At 35.0% G+C, this 17,034-nt stretch overlaps 2 protein-coding genes across 3 annotated transcripts in view; one reads left to right on the top strand and one right to left on the bottom strand.

Annotated features, from left to right (window-relative positions):
• The window catches only part of eIF2beta (eukaryotic translation initiation factor 2 subunit beta), a 164,654-nt gene extending 161,199 nt beyond the window's left edge, over positions 1–3,455 (top strand). Inside the window, exon 9 of the mRNA XM_090397454.1 lies at positions 3,063–3,455. Within this exon, the coding sequence (XP_090253580.1) occupies positions 3,063–3,238 (176 nt within the window). The 3' untranslated portion in view covers positions 3,239–3,455. The remainder of the gene's footprint in view (positions 1–3,062) is intronic.
• Positions 3,456–3,637: 182 nt separating this feature from the next.
• The window catches only part of Ptp61F (Protein tyrosine phosphatase 61F), a 184,544-nt gene continuing 171,147 nt past the window's right edge, over positions 3,638–17,034 (bottom strand). Inside the window, exons 9-10 of one of the 2 annotated variants that reach the window (XM_090397453.1) lie at positions 6,736–6,846; positions 3,638–3,811 (exon numbers count right to left, since the gene is read on the bottom strand). In XM_090397453.1, coding sequence (XP_090253579.1) covers positions 3,757–3,811; positions 6,736–6,846 — 166 coding nt within the window. In that variant the 3' untranslated portion in view covers positions 3,638–3,756. Of the gene's footprint in view, positions 3,812–3,999; positions 6,847–17,034 lie in introns of those variants that run through there. The other variant, XM_090397452.1, reaches the window with a different exon arrangement.

Raw genomic sequence — 17,034 nt, 5'->3', positions numbered from 1 at the left:
TTAGTTTTGAATAATAAAGCTGAAGTTTGAATGTAGGTGAGGTCTGCATTTCTCTTGGAAGATTGTGTATTCCCTTTTCAATGTGTGCTATAAAGCCCACTTTTGGAATGTTCTGTGGGGATAAGGCAAAGGTTTCAAGGTATTTTTGTTTCTGTTTCATGTAGGTCAGAAACATGAATACCTATAAATGCACTTATTTCATATTGTTTTAAAGATATAAGAAATTAACACCGATGCTTCCAAATACTGTTGAGATACAGCAGTTTTATTATTAACATCATGGGAAGTGTTAATAATAACATCGTTATTATTAACACCATGCCTTAAAATGATTCAATATGTCTACATTCACAACACACTCAGGCAATGCATTCCACTCACCAACCACTCCATGCAAAGAACCTTCTCCTCACACCACATCCTCTTTATACAGTTTCCAGCAATGGTCTTTTGTTCCCCCCCCCCCCCTTCATTTATTCACAAGGCTTTGCAATTTACATTCTCTCAATCTGTTCTCTTACTTCCAAGACCACCTTTATGAATCTTCTCTGGATCCTTTCCAACATGTTGGAAAGGATCAACATGTCCTCATCACCATGAAAACCCGTGACCAGATCTGTGCACAATAATTCATATGAGGCTGATCAAGGCCTTATACAATGGCGCCATAACCTCTATTTCTGCATGTCAGGGTCCTCTGCATTATTGCTGTTATCCGATGTGATGTCTTCACAACTTGTGCAGTGTGGCCCCTGAATTTCAGGTCCTTGTCCACCACCACTCCTAGATCTCTCATTTCCTCTACCTCCTTTAAAGTTTCCTCACCGAGTGTATACTTTGCAGCATTGAACTGACAGTTCCACTTACATGCCCATTCATGCAATCTATTCAAGTCCTCCTGCAAGGATCTGCTCGACTCTGCATTGCTCTCCCCAATTTTGCATCATCTGCAAACAGTTGCATATCACTAGTTAAACCAATCCCAATATTATTAATATACAAACTGAACAACAATGGTCTCAAAACTGATCCCTGTGGTACATCACTAGTGACCTTCCTCTTATGTGACCCCCCCCCCCCATATACAACTTTCTGATAGCCAATCACTGATCCAACGTAGAAGTCTGTTATCCAATCCTATCTGTTTCAATATATTTAATAGTTTGTTGTGTGGGGGCCTAGCAAAAGCTTTTGCAAAATCCAATTTACACCACTGTATATGCATCTCCCCTGTCCAAGGTATTTGTCACCTTTTTATAGTACATAAGTAAGTTAATCATAGGAGTTCTATTCCCTTGGAAACTCTTATTAAACAAGCATGCCAATTCCCTGGAACATTCCCTTAAGATGCGTGGTGATATGTCATCAAATCCTATCACCTTATTGGCATTAAGGTTATTTATTTCCTCAAATACTTCTTGCTCACTCACAATTAAGCAATTCTCTCCTATGTCTCATACACTTAAGTTTCTCATGATGCCACCCTGTGTTCAGGATTGAAACACCCTTATAAATTGATCACTGAATAATACCTCAACGGTGTCTTCTGCATCAGTTACCATTCTACCTGCCACATATCTAAAAAAAACTTGTTTTTCTTTGCCTGATTTGCCAATTTCTGCATATGCTGCACTTTTGTTTGCCTTACTGAGTCACTCTCCTGGCTTGTTCTTTATACTCTTCATAAAACTGATTATCACCATTATTCATCTTGTACTGCCTCCAAATTACCTTCTTCCAGATTTCACGCTTAAGCCTCTCATTCATCCATTTTACACCTACCTTTTTCAGCCTTTTGAATATATTCATACATTGATATGTATTTTTTTGTCAGTTCCCAAGCAGCATTTATTTCCTTACTGCTTACAACTCCTCATTCCATGCTATTTCCTAAGCTTGGTATAACCACCAGCCTTATAAAATTCCACATATATCCTTTCCTCACAGAAGCCACAATCCAGGTGATCACTCTCGCCAACTGGAGGAAAATGTGAAACCCCACTTACAATTACATCCTTGTATGCCCTCCTTTACAAGCTGCCTGAGATGGTTATCTCTCAAGAAATTAATTTCCCTTATTCCCAAACTACCTCTTCATTCCAATCTAAACTGCCATAATTACTTTCTCTGTTCACTAACCCAAGTTGTTTATACATTTCTTCATGATCGCCCTCCACATTCCCTGATCTTGCGCGGCAATAATTGAGCTTTGCGTTATAAGTTGCACGATATTAAATTAACATTAAACCTAAAATATATATAGTGCTATGTTTTGTATTCACATTAAAAAATAAATAAATTCCTTACACAGCTGTGCAGCAACAATGTTTACAAGGAGCTTACTGGATTTTAATTGAATGTCCTGCTTGCTGTGTCTTAAAAGAATACCACATTCAGGAGTTTCATTTCACTCAGTTCATACAAGGCATGCTGGAAATTACAACTTGATCTACTGGAAAGGCAAAATAAAAGGAAGAAACACATCTTTTTTGTTTCAGCAACAATATTATAAATTTAGAATTTATCAAACCAAATGGTGGATGGAGGGAGGATGCTTTGGATTAAATGATATTAAATTATGCAGGGTTTATTTTGTGACATTTATATAATCTTACATCAAGAAAACATATCAGTAACTTTTTTTAATGATTGTACTTTATATACTTTATATATTTTTATTTTCAAAAAACATAAGGTGCAATGACTAGCAGGAATTTTATATATTTACTCAAGTGGCTAAATAGTAATATTTTACCAATTAATACTGATCCCTGTGGATCAGTATTAATTGGTATAAATAATAATGTACCTTCACATTATTTATTTTTTTGACATCTTATATGAAATTTAGCTTAAGTGTGTTACAAAAAGTAGTTAGCTACTCCAACTAAATTCTTTTTTTTTTTGTAATGTGAAACCAACAGTTTTTCCAACTTTGTTAGGTATATTTTGCCAAAGAAATGGCAGTAAGTTGGTAACCATGTATATTATTAATTTATTGCTTGGAACAAAAATTATCTTTGTGATTATAATTGGCTTTCTTTTATATAATCCATTTGCAGAAGAATATGTGACATGCCATACGTGCCGTTCACCAGATACCATTCTCCAAAAAGATACAAGGCTCTTTTTCCTGCAGTGTGAAACATGCGGTTCCCGTTGTTCTGTTACTAGCATTAAATCAGGTTTCCAGGCTGTTACTGGAAAACGTGCGGCTATTAGAGCAAAAATTGCATAGAATCTACCGTTTGTATCAAGAACTGGTTTCACTTTTTTGGAATTCACGCAGCCAGTTTTTAAAGGTACATTCAAGTAGCATGATAATGTTGTGTTTGAGCATCTTGAGTGACTTGATTAAGAATTTTAAGTACAGATGAGGAGCATGCAATTGAATGGTATTGCTTTGTGCCAGGTAATGCTTGTATTCTGGGTAAATAAAATTAAATGTACAGTGACTTTCTCTCATTTTCACAATGGTGTATAAGAACAAGCAGCATTTTTTTTTTAAAATATATACATATATATTTATATTTGCACACAATTCTACTAGCATTGCAGAATGCAAGTATAAAATGAACTGTTATTCATTGCAGCAATAATAGTGCTGAATGTAGTCCTTTTCAGGAAGGGCAGCCAGTAAACAAAGAGATCAAGTTTATTTTTTAGTATTATAGTACAAATACATAAAGTGGCATAATCAAACACAATGATAAAATCTTAAAATTGTTGCAGGACAGCTCTTCCTGAAAAGACCATTCACTTTCTTGCCTTAGGTGACCTGATTTTTCTAACCCTCTCTTTTGTTCTTGACCTGTGAGAAAGAAGAATTAAAAATCAAGTCTGGCATTGTGCAATTTTATTTACACATTTAAAGAGGCTGTATAAATGAACAGGAAATTGTTAAAAACAGGGAATCATGCAGGCTTGACTGATAATTTCCTGAACTGTTTTAAGTGTTATGACTTTAGTTGTTTAAAAAGGTTTAAGAAAAGTCCAACATTAAGAACACTAAATACGTTTATTAAAAATTGCATAACATTACTAACACTTTACATGTTAACTAATTGCGACAACCATAGTTTATGCATTTTGATTGTTACAATTTTTGCATTCATTAAAATTACTTGAGTAGAAATGGGGAATAACATTATTTTTTTTTTTTACCACATATTGGTAAACAAACTTTAACAGTTTATGTTGGACAGATTCTCTATTTCTACACAGAACACCTACTGGAGTAATTTAAATCTGCTTTCTTCAAGATATTGTAGGCATCTTTATCCATTTATTAGATAATGAGAATTAAAGCACAAAGGATAAAAACAAATGTGTCTTTGATAATGCCTATCGAGTTGCCTAAATCTATAAATCTTATTAGAACAGCATGACACGTTTTATATGCAGCAGAAAACCTCAATGGGTTAAGATGCCACCCCTCTCCCTTACATAAAAAAAATCAACAATTTGAGTCTATTGCTTATAATTATTGGATTCTGTGATGAAGAAATGTATGGTTTTCATGGTGAGGACAGCTCTAGTAGTTTGCTTTTTTCAAGATATTTTCATATCTTATTAAGTTTAGAATGAGTGGAGCTGTGCTATCCATGAAAGAAAACTTATATAATTGCAAAGGTACAGAAAATCCACAACTTGATAATAATCCAGGTATTAAGTAGAAATGAGTTCAACACAGAAAAGTGATCAGGCTTAAAATATGCAAGTTGTTTATGGTAAAGAATGAATGCATTATATAATACACATACATACATCCTCCTCCCACATCACACTAAATGTTAGTCAAAATTGCTATTAATATATAAAGCACTATACAACATATGGCCATAGAAATATGCTTTAATGACTATTGGAATATGCAAAGTATGAACTATATACATAAAATATGGTCAAAATTCAAAAAGATGGTATGCTATGCTAAATTGTTCAATGCGTTAATTTTATGTAATGTACTTATTTAAATAATGTTTAACAAGTGAAAAATATAACTTGGAATTTGTTTAGATGCCCCTCCTCCCAGTTTTTGTGAACTAAATATATTACAGCTTTTTTTTTTTAAAGTAGGTTATCTGCAAATCTATACACTTATTATAATTAATTCACCTCAAGTTGTAGCATACAAAACCAATATTGAGATAGAACTAAACATATTACTTTTCTCTTTTTTTTTTAAAAAAAATTGATTAGTTCTACATAACATGCTCTAATCTTGATATTACAGGTATTAACAACTATACATCTACAAAGTTCATGCTCGAGCATGAATAGAAAACTTCATCTGTGTTCAAAAATGTAAAACAACGTCTCATAGTGGTTCAGATCATGTACAGTGAAACACAAATCTGACCAAACTTTCTACTGTATCTTAAACAGATACAAAGATGCTAATAGAAAAATGAGTAAGTCTTACAAATTTTAAAAAACTACATTTTCTTCCCCCATACTATAAAAAAATCTGCAGTATTTTTAAACACCAGTGGAAATGTATATCAAAGTTCTAGATTCTTATAATTTAACTAATGAATTAAAAAAAAACTGTTACATTCTTATTAGTTCACACATGTAGTGAATTAAAAAAACAATCATATTCATATTTCAATATAAAAATTTATTCAAGCGACTGACAAAAAATTGCATATAAGTGAAAGCCCTCAAATTCTGTATGTCTAATTTAAATTTTATTTGCAGGAATATAGAATATTAATTTAAAATAAACAACTTAATTAGGAACATAATCCAAGATTTTTGCTGGGATTAATTATGTCACATTTAAGTAGAAATTTTAGATTTTTGATGAACTTCGATAAGTAGAATATAAAATTTCTCAGTGTGATTTTCAGGTACAATGTGCTTTGTGTGTGTGTGTGTGTGTGTGTGTGAGTAGACATTATATACCAAGGATTATCAGAATGTTCCCAATATTTACCCTTCAAAATCTGAAAAAGATAATGTAAATATATTTAATAATTTTGCAGAATTATGAAACTGGAGAGGGGAAAAAAATATTTCCCTCATCGTTATTTGAGCCAATGCCTGTATTGAATTAAAGAAAGATCGTGAAGGCGATTTAAAAATGCTTTACAAAAATCTGTATTCTGACTTAGAAAAAAAAAAAAAAGTTTATTATTTCCACTTCCAGGAAAGGGATATTCACTGAAGTACAACCATTAGCCATTATAATTCCCCCCCCCCCCCCACACACAACAAATGTTTCTATTCAACTTATCGAAGTTCCAAAGTAACCAATACTGCTTATGGTATCAGTCTTCTGACACCAGTAAATAACAAATATACTAAGGCACAAATTGAAAGAAACTAACTTAATTTCCTATGTTTTGTTTATTATTGATAAAGAAACAGAAACCATATATTATGATTGTGTGTTTTCAAACCTTTTCAGAAAAAAATCTGCACAGAGCAATGCTGATGGACTCCTTTATCTTTCTGTTTTTTTTTTTTTTAAAAGGACATGTTAATATCACAGAGTATATATGATTGAAGTCGATACTCCAAATTCTGTATCATTATGAAATGAAAGTTCTTTATTATAACTTAATATGTGAAACTGTCTACAATTACATTTAAAACATACTGCTATAGTCTGGTATATAGTGGTGTTTCATAATGTGAAACACTTAACTTTTTGAATAATATCTATATACCAAAACACCTGTGCCAAGTAAAAGTACTAAGCCTATTGAAATATGTTTTATTAATGACCTGCGTCGTAACCATGCTTCACACTCTTGTTGCTTCAGCCGCATTTTCTGCACTGTTGCTGCAGTTTTTTCTAACCGCTCCCTACGTTGCCTTTTCCGTAATTCAGCCTCTCTGTAAAACAGTCAAAAATGCAGGTAAGGATATTAAAAATATATATATATATATATATATATATGTGTGTGTGTGTGTGTGTGTGTGTGTGTGTGTGTGTGTGTGTGTGTAATAAAAATATATATAAAAAAAGTACATCATTTTTGGAAGAAAACAAGCTCTCCCCCTCCAAAAAAAAATTCTTGTTAAACGATAATGAATATACAACAAGTTAGGATAATTAAAGTTAGGCCTGGGTAGCATATTTTCTTGAAAACTTTTCTTGTATGCAAGCATAAATATCAAGTGTTAGAAACAATATATTTTCAAATTCTTTGTTGTGAGTATATATAAAGTCCATCATAGTGAATCAATATAATATTCAGAACTAATTCTTCAAAAATACTATGATGTAATTCATTTAGTTCAACAGATGCTGAGGCTGTCAACTTTTTCCCATGTCTGACCGGACTAATACAAATGACCCATTTTTCTCCTGAACAGCCAGGTTAATGAAATAAAATAAGCTACATACACAAAAACAATTGGCAGATTCAATAATTTTAAAATGACAGCTGAAATTTGAGAATTGTGATCAAAACAACTAATGCTATGAGATAGTGTATTGTGTCTGTTGCTGTGGGATTAAAAAACCCTGAGTTTTCAATCCTCTATAAAGTTTCTTTGGGTTCGAAGATGGGATTAAAATCCAGACCTTAATGGGCATTGTGGAATACTGTGAATCTAGCATCTTTAGATGCTAGATTCACAGTATTGACATGTATAAAGTCAATACTGTGAATCTTTTTGACATGTATAAAGTCAAAAAAATCCTAAATAACATGTAGGATTTCTCCCTATCCTGGGCTGCCAGTTCATTCTCTTTGGCCAACCAAGCTGTCACATTTTATTTCACAAGGAATCTAAGAGAAGCTAAAAACCATAACTTAATATAATCTTCAATGGGGAGGGAGAAAACAGAATTGAAGGAAAATCCTGATCCATTATGGTGAAATTTGTGGTACACCAAGGAAAGGTCCCACCATATTATATCATAAAAGTTTATTAGTCTTACAGATTTTAATTAAAAAAAAAAAAACAGTATTTTTGATGTCTAGACAATTTGAACTTGGCTATTTTTTACCCAAGTACTATAGACATTTGTTTTTACCATTAAAATGGTGGTACTACTACAATCCCAATTTCAGGTCTGAACTTCACTATCTAGCCCTGTCTACCCATTGTACTAATGTACTATGAATATCCCAAATAACTTTTCCTAGGTGGAATTTACATTAAAAAAAATCAAATCATTCTGCTTACAGAAATGATTAATTATAGTGAGGGAGGTGGAAGAGAAGGATGAATTCTCAAAAATTCTTGTAATTAAAATAAGTTTTTAGATTTTGCTCCTTCGATGCACACTGATATCTGCAGAATTTTTTTTCAAGTAATTCACTAAGATAGATTTAACATCGACTTTAATAATTAACCAGGTTTGACTCACTTTTTGATTCATTAAAACAATGTTTCTCATCATATTATTGTAGCTGGCAGTTTACGGCTCAGGTGTTCCCCTGAGCCATGCACAGGGGAACACCTGAGCATGGTACTTTAAGTCTTGGTACACTTCTGTAGCAGTTTTTCCTAATTTATAGTAAAATTTTATCATAGCTCTTTGCTCCATGACATAACCTCGGACATGCTCCACTCACACCCTCCTACTTCAATGGCTGCATCACCGAACTCAAAAGTTGCACCTGCAATTACAACACATTCTAGTGGTCAAAACTATAAACACATTTGTTACTTTTATTCAAAGAGCTGTCCCCGTAAAAACTCACAGCGAGCTAATTTAGACAAAAAATTAGCTCACTGTGAGAACCAGAAAGCTGCAGAAAAATAAAATGATAATTGTGATTAAACTGTCAATCCAGTATTTTTCATTTATATTATTGAAATGATTGTTTATTAAATATCTTCCTGAAAATGCTGTATAGATGGAGAAACATTATTTTAATCTGATATATTAAAGCTAAAAAATACTATGCAGTGGAACCTCAGTTGTCGAACGACTCTCTTCTCAAACGCATCGGTTTCCGAACAGGCACACCAGCAGCCAAGTGTCCCGTGGGGTGACATATACGGCGAGAAAGCGTAAATTACGCCGCAGCCTTACTCAGTGAAAACACCTGCTCGAATTTGCAGTGCTTTTTTTTATTTTTTTTTTTATTTTCTTTGTGTTTTTTTTATAAATATAAAAACTTCAGAAACGCCAGCAATGTTTCTGGGGCTGTAATTTGTGAAAAAGCGAGGCAATTACATGATGACCTGTTAAAGAAAAAATCCTAGTACGAGTGGTGATATTGATGTGTTCAAAGCTAGTAGAGGGATGGTTCAAGAAATTTAAGAGAAGTGGCATATGAGTGTGGTTAGGCATGGGGAGGTTGTGAGTTTGAACCTAGAAGCTGCTGAGAAATATCTGCAAAAATTTAGTGACTATGTAAAGGCTGAGGGTTTTCTTCCCCAACAAGTGATGAAACCGGTCTATTTTGGAAAAAATTACCAAGGAGGACCTAGAACACTGGAGGAAAAAGCATTGCCAGGACACAAGCCAATGAAGGACAGGCTGACGTTTATACTATGTGGTGTATCACTCTGAGAAACCGAGGGTGTTTAAGAAAAATAATGTGATGAAAAGTAAATTGTTTGTTATGTGGAAGGCTAATAGTAAGGTGCAGGTAACCAGGCAATTTTTTATTGAGTGGATCCATGAAGTCTTCGCCTCAAGTGTGAGAAAATAACTCAAAGAAAAACATTTGACAATAAAATGCCTTCTTGTGATGGATAATGCTCCTGCTCACCCTCCAGGCTTGGAGGAAAAGTTGGTGGAGGAGTTTGATTTTTTATTGCAGTGAAGTTCCTGACCCCTAACATGACTCCTCGAATCCAGCCCACGGGTCATTTCGAACTTTAAGAAACTCCACCAAAGCACTGCTTCAGAGGTCTTTTGAAGTGACTTCTGACACATTATTAACACTCAGAGAAGTCTGGAAACTTCACCTTAACTTACTTAGGTGTCCATTCACTTCCATTGCTTAAGTGCCCTTGACAAAGCCTGGGTGCAAGTAACTTACAGGACCATGAACTTGGTCTGGAAGAAACTGTGGCCAGACTGTGTAGCAGACAGAGACATTGGGGCTGAGTATGTTGCTGTTGGTGATGATATTGTGTCTCTGGGCAAAAGAATGTGCTTGGAAGTTGACAATGCTGATATGGAGGACCACAGGAATGAGCTCAACACAGAAGAACTGGAGCAGCAAAAGATGTTCGTGAAGGAAGTGTCTTCAGAGACAGAGGATGTTCCTAGTTCTTTGATCAACGAAATGAGGTGAGGTGCAAAGTTTTGTGGCAAACTGCATCATGCCATGTCTCACTTCAGAAAAATTTTAAAACACAGGCAAAAACAAATCTCATTGTACAGGTTTTTAGTGAGACAGGGCCCAATGTCTCTCAAACATAGTCGATTGGTGCCAAGAGAAGAAAAAACCCCAGAAGGACAGTTACCTGATGTTTTTATGGAAGAGGACTCCCCTTCCTTCCACTTATGCCATCAACTCTCCTCTGTACAGGTAAAGTGAAGTTAAATTTTCGTCTATATTTTATCTATTTATTCTTTTTGTGTAAGATTTTATGCATGAAGTACTGTTATAAAGGTTTAAATAAGCAACCATCTGGAGTTCAGGAACGAATTGATCCATTTCACATTAATTCTTATGAGAAAATTGTTTCAGTTTTCAAACAACCTTTAGCAACGAATTATGTTCGATAACGAGTGTGAAGTCAGTAAGAACATAGTGGCTAATATTACAACAGCAAATGTTTTACTATCAAAGGAAAGAAACCTGGATGTTGACTATCCATGAACATTAGTGGAGCAGGAAAAAGAAACAAGATAAAATGAATTATCTTCTCAGCTAGTAATCGATATAAAATTATAATATCAAAATCTATTATAAATAAAGTTCTATCTACAAAGCCGCAGGAAAAAATAAGATTAATCAAAAAAAAGGTATATTTTTTAGTCACGTGAAATGAACCTAATCTTATTATGTATATAATCCTGATTTTGCTACTAAAATGATCTAATTTTAGCATGAAAAAAAAAAAAATCTTCCATTCAACTCAGACTAGTTTTACCGTTTAAAATGCCAAATGAATCTTAGGATTCAAACTGAAATTGTTCAAAATGACCTTCAATATACACCTATTATATACTGCATATATATTCCCCCCCCCCCCACACACACGACAGTTATGATTTAGAAGAAGCTTTTGGAGATTCAAACCTACAGTCTGTTAGTTGAAAAGCAGGTACGCTGTTTACTGAGCCAACAATTAATTAACTATATTCAAATATAATACCGAAAGCTGCAGCCATCAAATGGATAAAAATTAGAACTCCAAGAAATTATGAGATCAGAAAATGAATTGGTACACACTCTGAAATAAATAGTGAGAAAATACTGATTGAGGGCATGCTTAAAGTGGCATTTACTTTATACCTTAAGTAGGAAAAATATGAATAAATATGGGGGTGCAGAGGTAAAGCTCAACTTACCTTTCAAGTTAGAGTGAATATGAATGAAATCTCACATTGCTGCTACAAAATGTACTCCACATACCATGCAATAGCAAAATCAGTGATAAAGCAAAGTAGGAAAATGAGTAATTCCATGGAGGACTGGTTTCTAAAAATGAATCATCAGATTATGCGGTATAATTTGATGAACGAGGGGTATTAATAGCACTTCTTTGTAGTATGTCTGTTGTGACACTATTGCACTGAATGATGTGAACAATCAATTCAGTGATGAGTAATTGGTAATTATTTTGTGTTGTTGTTGTGTTGTAGTTTGTTGTTGATTTCTACAGGCACTAGAAGATGACCTTTCAAGCACCTTATGCCACAAAATTTGGTCTATTTTGTACGAGATTGAAAAATTAAAAAAGGACATGATCTCGAAATCGCAACTTCCTACCGAAACGGCAGTTAACCCGTCGTCACTTAGTGTGAAACTTGAAGCACTCGACGCCCTCACACATTGCCACAACTTCGCCATTGCGCCCAGAAGAATACCTGCTGAGGATATGATATGGATTGAACGCGCAATTCGCCAACGATATTAGACTGGATGTAGCTTGTGTTCTGACCAAAGCTAAACCACCTAAAACCAACATGCCCAGTAAAGAAATTAAATCGCTACTAGAAAGAAAAACAAGAAAATAATAATCACCAAAGCTGACAAAGGGAATGCCACAGTATTGCTGAACCAAAAAGATTACACAGGTAAGCTGAAATCTCTATTGTTAGATCGAGCCACTTACCTCCCCATCGAGTACAATCCCACCAACTCACAAATTAGAAAACTCCACAGGCTCCTTAAGAAGGTCACTTCTTGGCCTGTGGAAATCACCAACAAACTAAAACCATATAACTCCATATCCCTCCGTATTTATGGACGCCCAAAAATTCACAAGGAAAATGTGCCATTACGTCCCATAGTGGATGGCATTGATTCCTCCACATACAAACTAGCTAAACATTTGGCCAAAGCTCTCTCACACTATACTGGCAACACACCTGCATATATAAAAAAACTCAGCCCATTTCAAAGCCAGCATAGAAACCTTATGCTCAAACACACTGACATAATGGTCAGTTTTGATGTCTCCTCCTTATTCACAAATGTCCCACTCAAAGAATCCTTAGAGCTAATCCAAGCTAAATTTCCTCCCGATATCACAGCCCTATTTCAGTTCACAATGAACTCAGGCTATTTTGTTTGGCAAGGAAAATTCTACAAACAAATAGAGGGGACAGCCATGGGTTCTCCACTCTCCCCACCCTTGGCCAACTTTTATATGGAGACTTTTGAAGAGAAAGCCTTAACCTCTGCCCCACAAAAACCAACCATTTGGCTTTGCTATGTAGATGATGTAATCGATATTTGGCCACATGGCTCCGATGCACTCCTCTCCTTCTTAACACACTCAAACAACCAACACCTCAGAATCAAATTCACCCTGGAAGAAGAAAAAAACAACTGCATTCCTTTCTTAGACACACTAGTCACCCGCCAGCCTGATGGAACCTTGGTTTTCTCAGTATATAGAAAACCCACCCATACAGGCAGATACATTCACCAACAATCCCACCCCCACCCCCTCACAACAATATGAAGTCATTAAGACACTACACAACAGGGCTAAACTTATCTGCTCTAATGACAATGCCCTAACCACAGAACTAAACCACATTCTCAACACTTTCTCAGCCAATGGCTACCCCCCCCCCAAAAATTGAAACCAGTAAACCACAACCCCCCTCTTCCCCCCCCCCCTCACAACAAGGATTACTCTAAATTCATCACCATCTGATGCACCTCGGAAAAAATCACAAAAATCCTAAAAAACATAACTTCTTGTTACAAACCATATAAAAAATTGGCATCCCTTATCCGCTCAACTAAAGACCAACCTCCCCCCCTAGACCTACCTGGTGTATACCAGGTCCCTTGCAGCTGTAAGCTGTCCTCCTACTTTGGCCTAACAGGCAGGACAGCAAATATCAGAATTTCAGAACACAAGGACTACATCCGGTTTCACCAATACAGCCACTCTGGTCTTGCTGACCATGCGCTGCATACCTGCCATAGAATACGGTGGAAGAAAGCCAGGATAATACACCGTAGCAAATACAGATATGAAAGGCTTTTCATAGAATCAGCTTCAGCTCTAAGAAACGATCCAAACCTCAACAAATTTGGCTGCATGAGACTTTCTCAAATTTGGGAAACCTACATCATTAGACCTTCAGCCCAATCGCCCAAGAATACCAACATTGCCCACTAGAGGGCACCATCAGGACTTCAGGAGAAATAACAGCTTCATACTTCTTCCTCACTTATTGTTGTGTTTTGCCTACGTGCACGTGTCTTGTACTTAAGTTCTTGAAAATGGCAACGTGACGTTGCCGAAATATAGAAATATATTAAAATTTATTTTAATGTATATCCTAGTACATTGTAATTTCCTTAAATAATATAGTGAAAATGCATAATCAACGTCTAAGCCTTTCCACAAGAAGTATCTTTAGACGGTTGCTTGAAATGTAAATTAAATTTAGTGGAGAATACCTTGTAGTAATATTTTTCTTTCACCAGTACTATATCTTCATCTTCACATTGCGCGATGTACAGTTCTTACACTTTCTTAATATTTAGGTCTGGATTTAAATATTTTCATCTCGGATTGTGAGCTCCGCGTATAGGTGGGAAATGAGTCTATATGTTTTATAATGTGCATCATCGATTTTATTGCCTGGGACATGGCGACCCCGACGATCAATTAAAGACGAAACTTGTTCATTAAAACAACAGTCGTATATTCGTCCGTCACTTATCTGATAATTATCCTTAAAAAAATATTTTTTGCAAACATAAATATAATTTTTTTGGTTATTTTGAAAATAATATGTGAAAGAACGTGATCTTGGCATTTTACTGTTATCCTTCAGGTGCTTTCTTTTTATTTCGTTAACTTTAATACAACCTCTTAAAAAAATATTTTGCTCAAGTTGACTGTTTAAATTATAAAATACTTCCATGGCAGCTTCACTTTCATCCGAAGTAATTTTTTCATTGCACTTCTGATGACATCGACATATTACATCTACAAATGTTTTTGCAGGTATTAAATTTTCCCTTCTATTTCTGTATTCCAAACCTGTTATTCTTCTATCCTTTTGGACATTTCGAGCCCGTTTATCAGGATTACAACTTCTTTTCCGCCCAATCGAATTATTTGTTGTAATGTTTTCACTGCTACAATCAGATGATAAATCCGAAGAAATACATAAACGTTTTCTTGAGCCGAGCTTTCTGCTAATAAATCGTATTGAAGAACCATCAGATTCATCATTTTCCACATCCATCTTGATATTATAACGGTATAATTTTTCTTTTTCCTAAAAACAACTGACACTAAAATTCACAAGTACTTACTTCTGCAGCAGTTAGACTGTAACTGATTAATTATTTTACTTTTTTTTGTGATGAGACAGCACTAAACAATTTACCGTTATCAAGTACTTGCTTCTGCATTTGAATTGCAATGATTTACATTAGAGTATGGAGTTAATTAGATTGGCTTCTGAAATAAATTATTTATTATTCGATGGCTAACAAAAATTTTGTCATTTAGTGGTGTTATTATTTCCCTAATAATAAGGATTACCTTATTATTAGGGAAATTTATTATGAATATAAAAAGTTAGCAGTCAATCAAGCGCTTTGACACTAAAATTCAAAAAGTGGCGTTAATTGATTTGGCTTGTGAATGGCTCAATTATAAATAGGACTGTAAGTAATCCTGGATCTTAACTCTAATATAAGAACTCTCATGTTAAATTAGGACACTACTGTTGCTACAGGGTAGGCCAAAAGTCATGAAGGGATCTGAAGTTTTAATAACCTTTTTAAATTAATTTTTTCCCCTTTGCAGATTTTATAAAGATGACGGAGATTAACCATGGAAAAATTCACAACCAAATAGTGAACACAAATTGTGAAATTTGACTATCAAAACCAAGGATCAATAATTCTGACCCAACAAGCACATAGTCACCATTAGTGTGAGAGATTCTCTGAGCGAATCAATGATTAGGCATTTGATTGGTCATTTTGAGGAACGGGGTTCAGTAAAGGACCATCCACGAACAGGCAAACCCCACTCAAGAATGAAGCCACAGTTGAGCATGTAAGGGAGAGTGTTGCAGAAGACCAGAGCACGTCAACTCGAAGGCAGTCTGGACAGGTTGGAGTCTCTCGAACGTCGCTCCGGCATATTCTGAAAATCTTGAACTTGTTTCTGTATAAAATCCAGTTGGTACAACAGCTGAAGCCACCAAATTATGCCCACAATTTCAGTATGCAGTCAGATTTCAAGAATTAGCAAGGAGAAATCCCGAATTTATCTCCAAGCTGATAATGTCAGGTGAAGCACATTTTCATTTGAATGGCTTCGTTAATAAACAAAACTGCAGGATTTAGGGTTCAGAAAATCCCAGGGCAATTTACCAAAGGGAATACAGTCTGGTGTGGAGGTGAAGTCGGAAGAAGTGATTGGACCTTACTTTTTCGAAGACCACATTGGGAACCCTGTAATGGGAGATGAATATTGGTCTATGATCGAAATTTTCTTGCTCCCAGCAGTTCAAGATAAACATGACGTGGTTCAAACAGGACAGAGCAACAGCCACAATCCAACTACTCAGGCAAATTTTTGAGGGAAGAATAATTTCTCGTGGTTGCAACATAAGCTGGCCTTGTGCATTCTACAGATAATTCCTGATTTCTTCCTATGGGACTATCTCAAAGAAAAAGTTTGTTAACAGCCTCAGACATTCCAACAGCTGAAGAACAATATTCAGAGCATGAACCTGAAACACTAAGAGGTGTCATGAAAAACACCTTAGAACGGGCACGTTTGTGCGAAGCAGAAAATGGACGCCAATTACAAGATTTGATTTTTCACACCTAGTGTAAATTTATTTCCTATGTATATTGTATATGATGCTATGGTATTGTAAATTTAAAACAAAAAATAAAGGAGTTATTAAATATTGAAACCCCTTCGTGACTTTTGGCCCACCCTGTATAAAACTGATAATATTACATATATAGCTTTGATGTAGGTTTTTTTTTCCACTAGATGTCAGGCCAGAAGATAACAGTTGATCAAATCATTATCTCTTTGGCATACTATTTGAAATTTAATATAGCTTGTGTGTGTACTTCAGATGATGACCTTGCATAAAGCAAGGTCATCACTACAACAGTGTGGTTATCAAGAGCATGAGGACTGGATTTTTCACTTGGAGAGTGGTGTAAGTGCTCTGTGTACTAATGGTTTCAAGGAGAGATATGATAAATATTGTTAATAGTTCAGGTCTCCCACAATGAATCTTAGGACTCCATGGAGTTGCCTGTACAATGGTAATATTTATTTAATTGACTTCCCATTATATTATCCTTACATTACAAAATTGCTGAAATGCTATTTAAATAATTTAGGCAATTTTGTAACTTTTTCTATAGGTTTGTATTGAGGTTGAAGTCTGATTTTGTTTCCTCCTGCCTACCTTTG

This window comes from Typopeltis vanoorti, chromosome 9 (assembly GCF_054136105.1).
Source record: "Typopeltis vanoorti isolate ZY-2024b chromosome 9, IOZ_Tvanoo_1.0, whole genome shotgun sequence".
NCBI classification, from domain to species: domain Eukaryota; kingdom Metazoa; phylum Arthropoda; class Arachnida; order Uropygi; family Thelyphonidae; genus Typopeltis; species Typopeltis vanoorti.
This window is presented reverse-complemented; position numbering and strand designations above follow the sequence as displayed.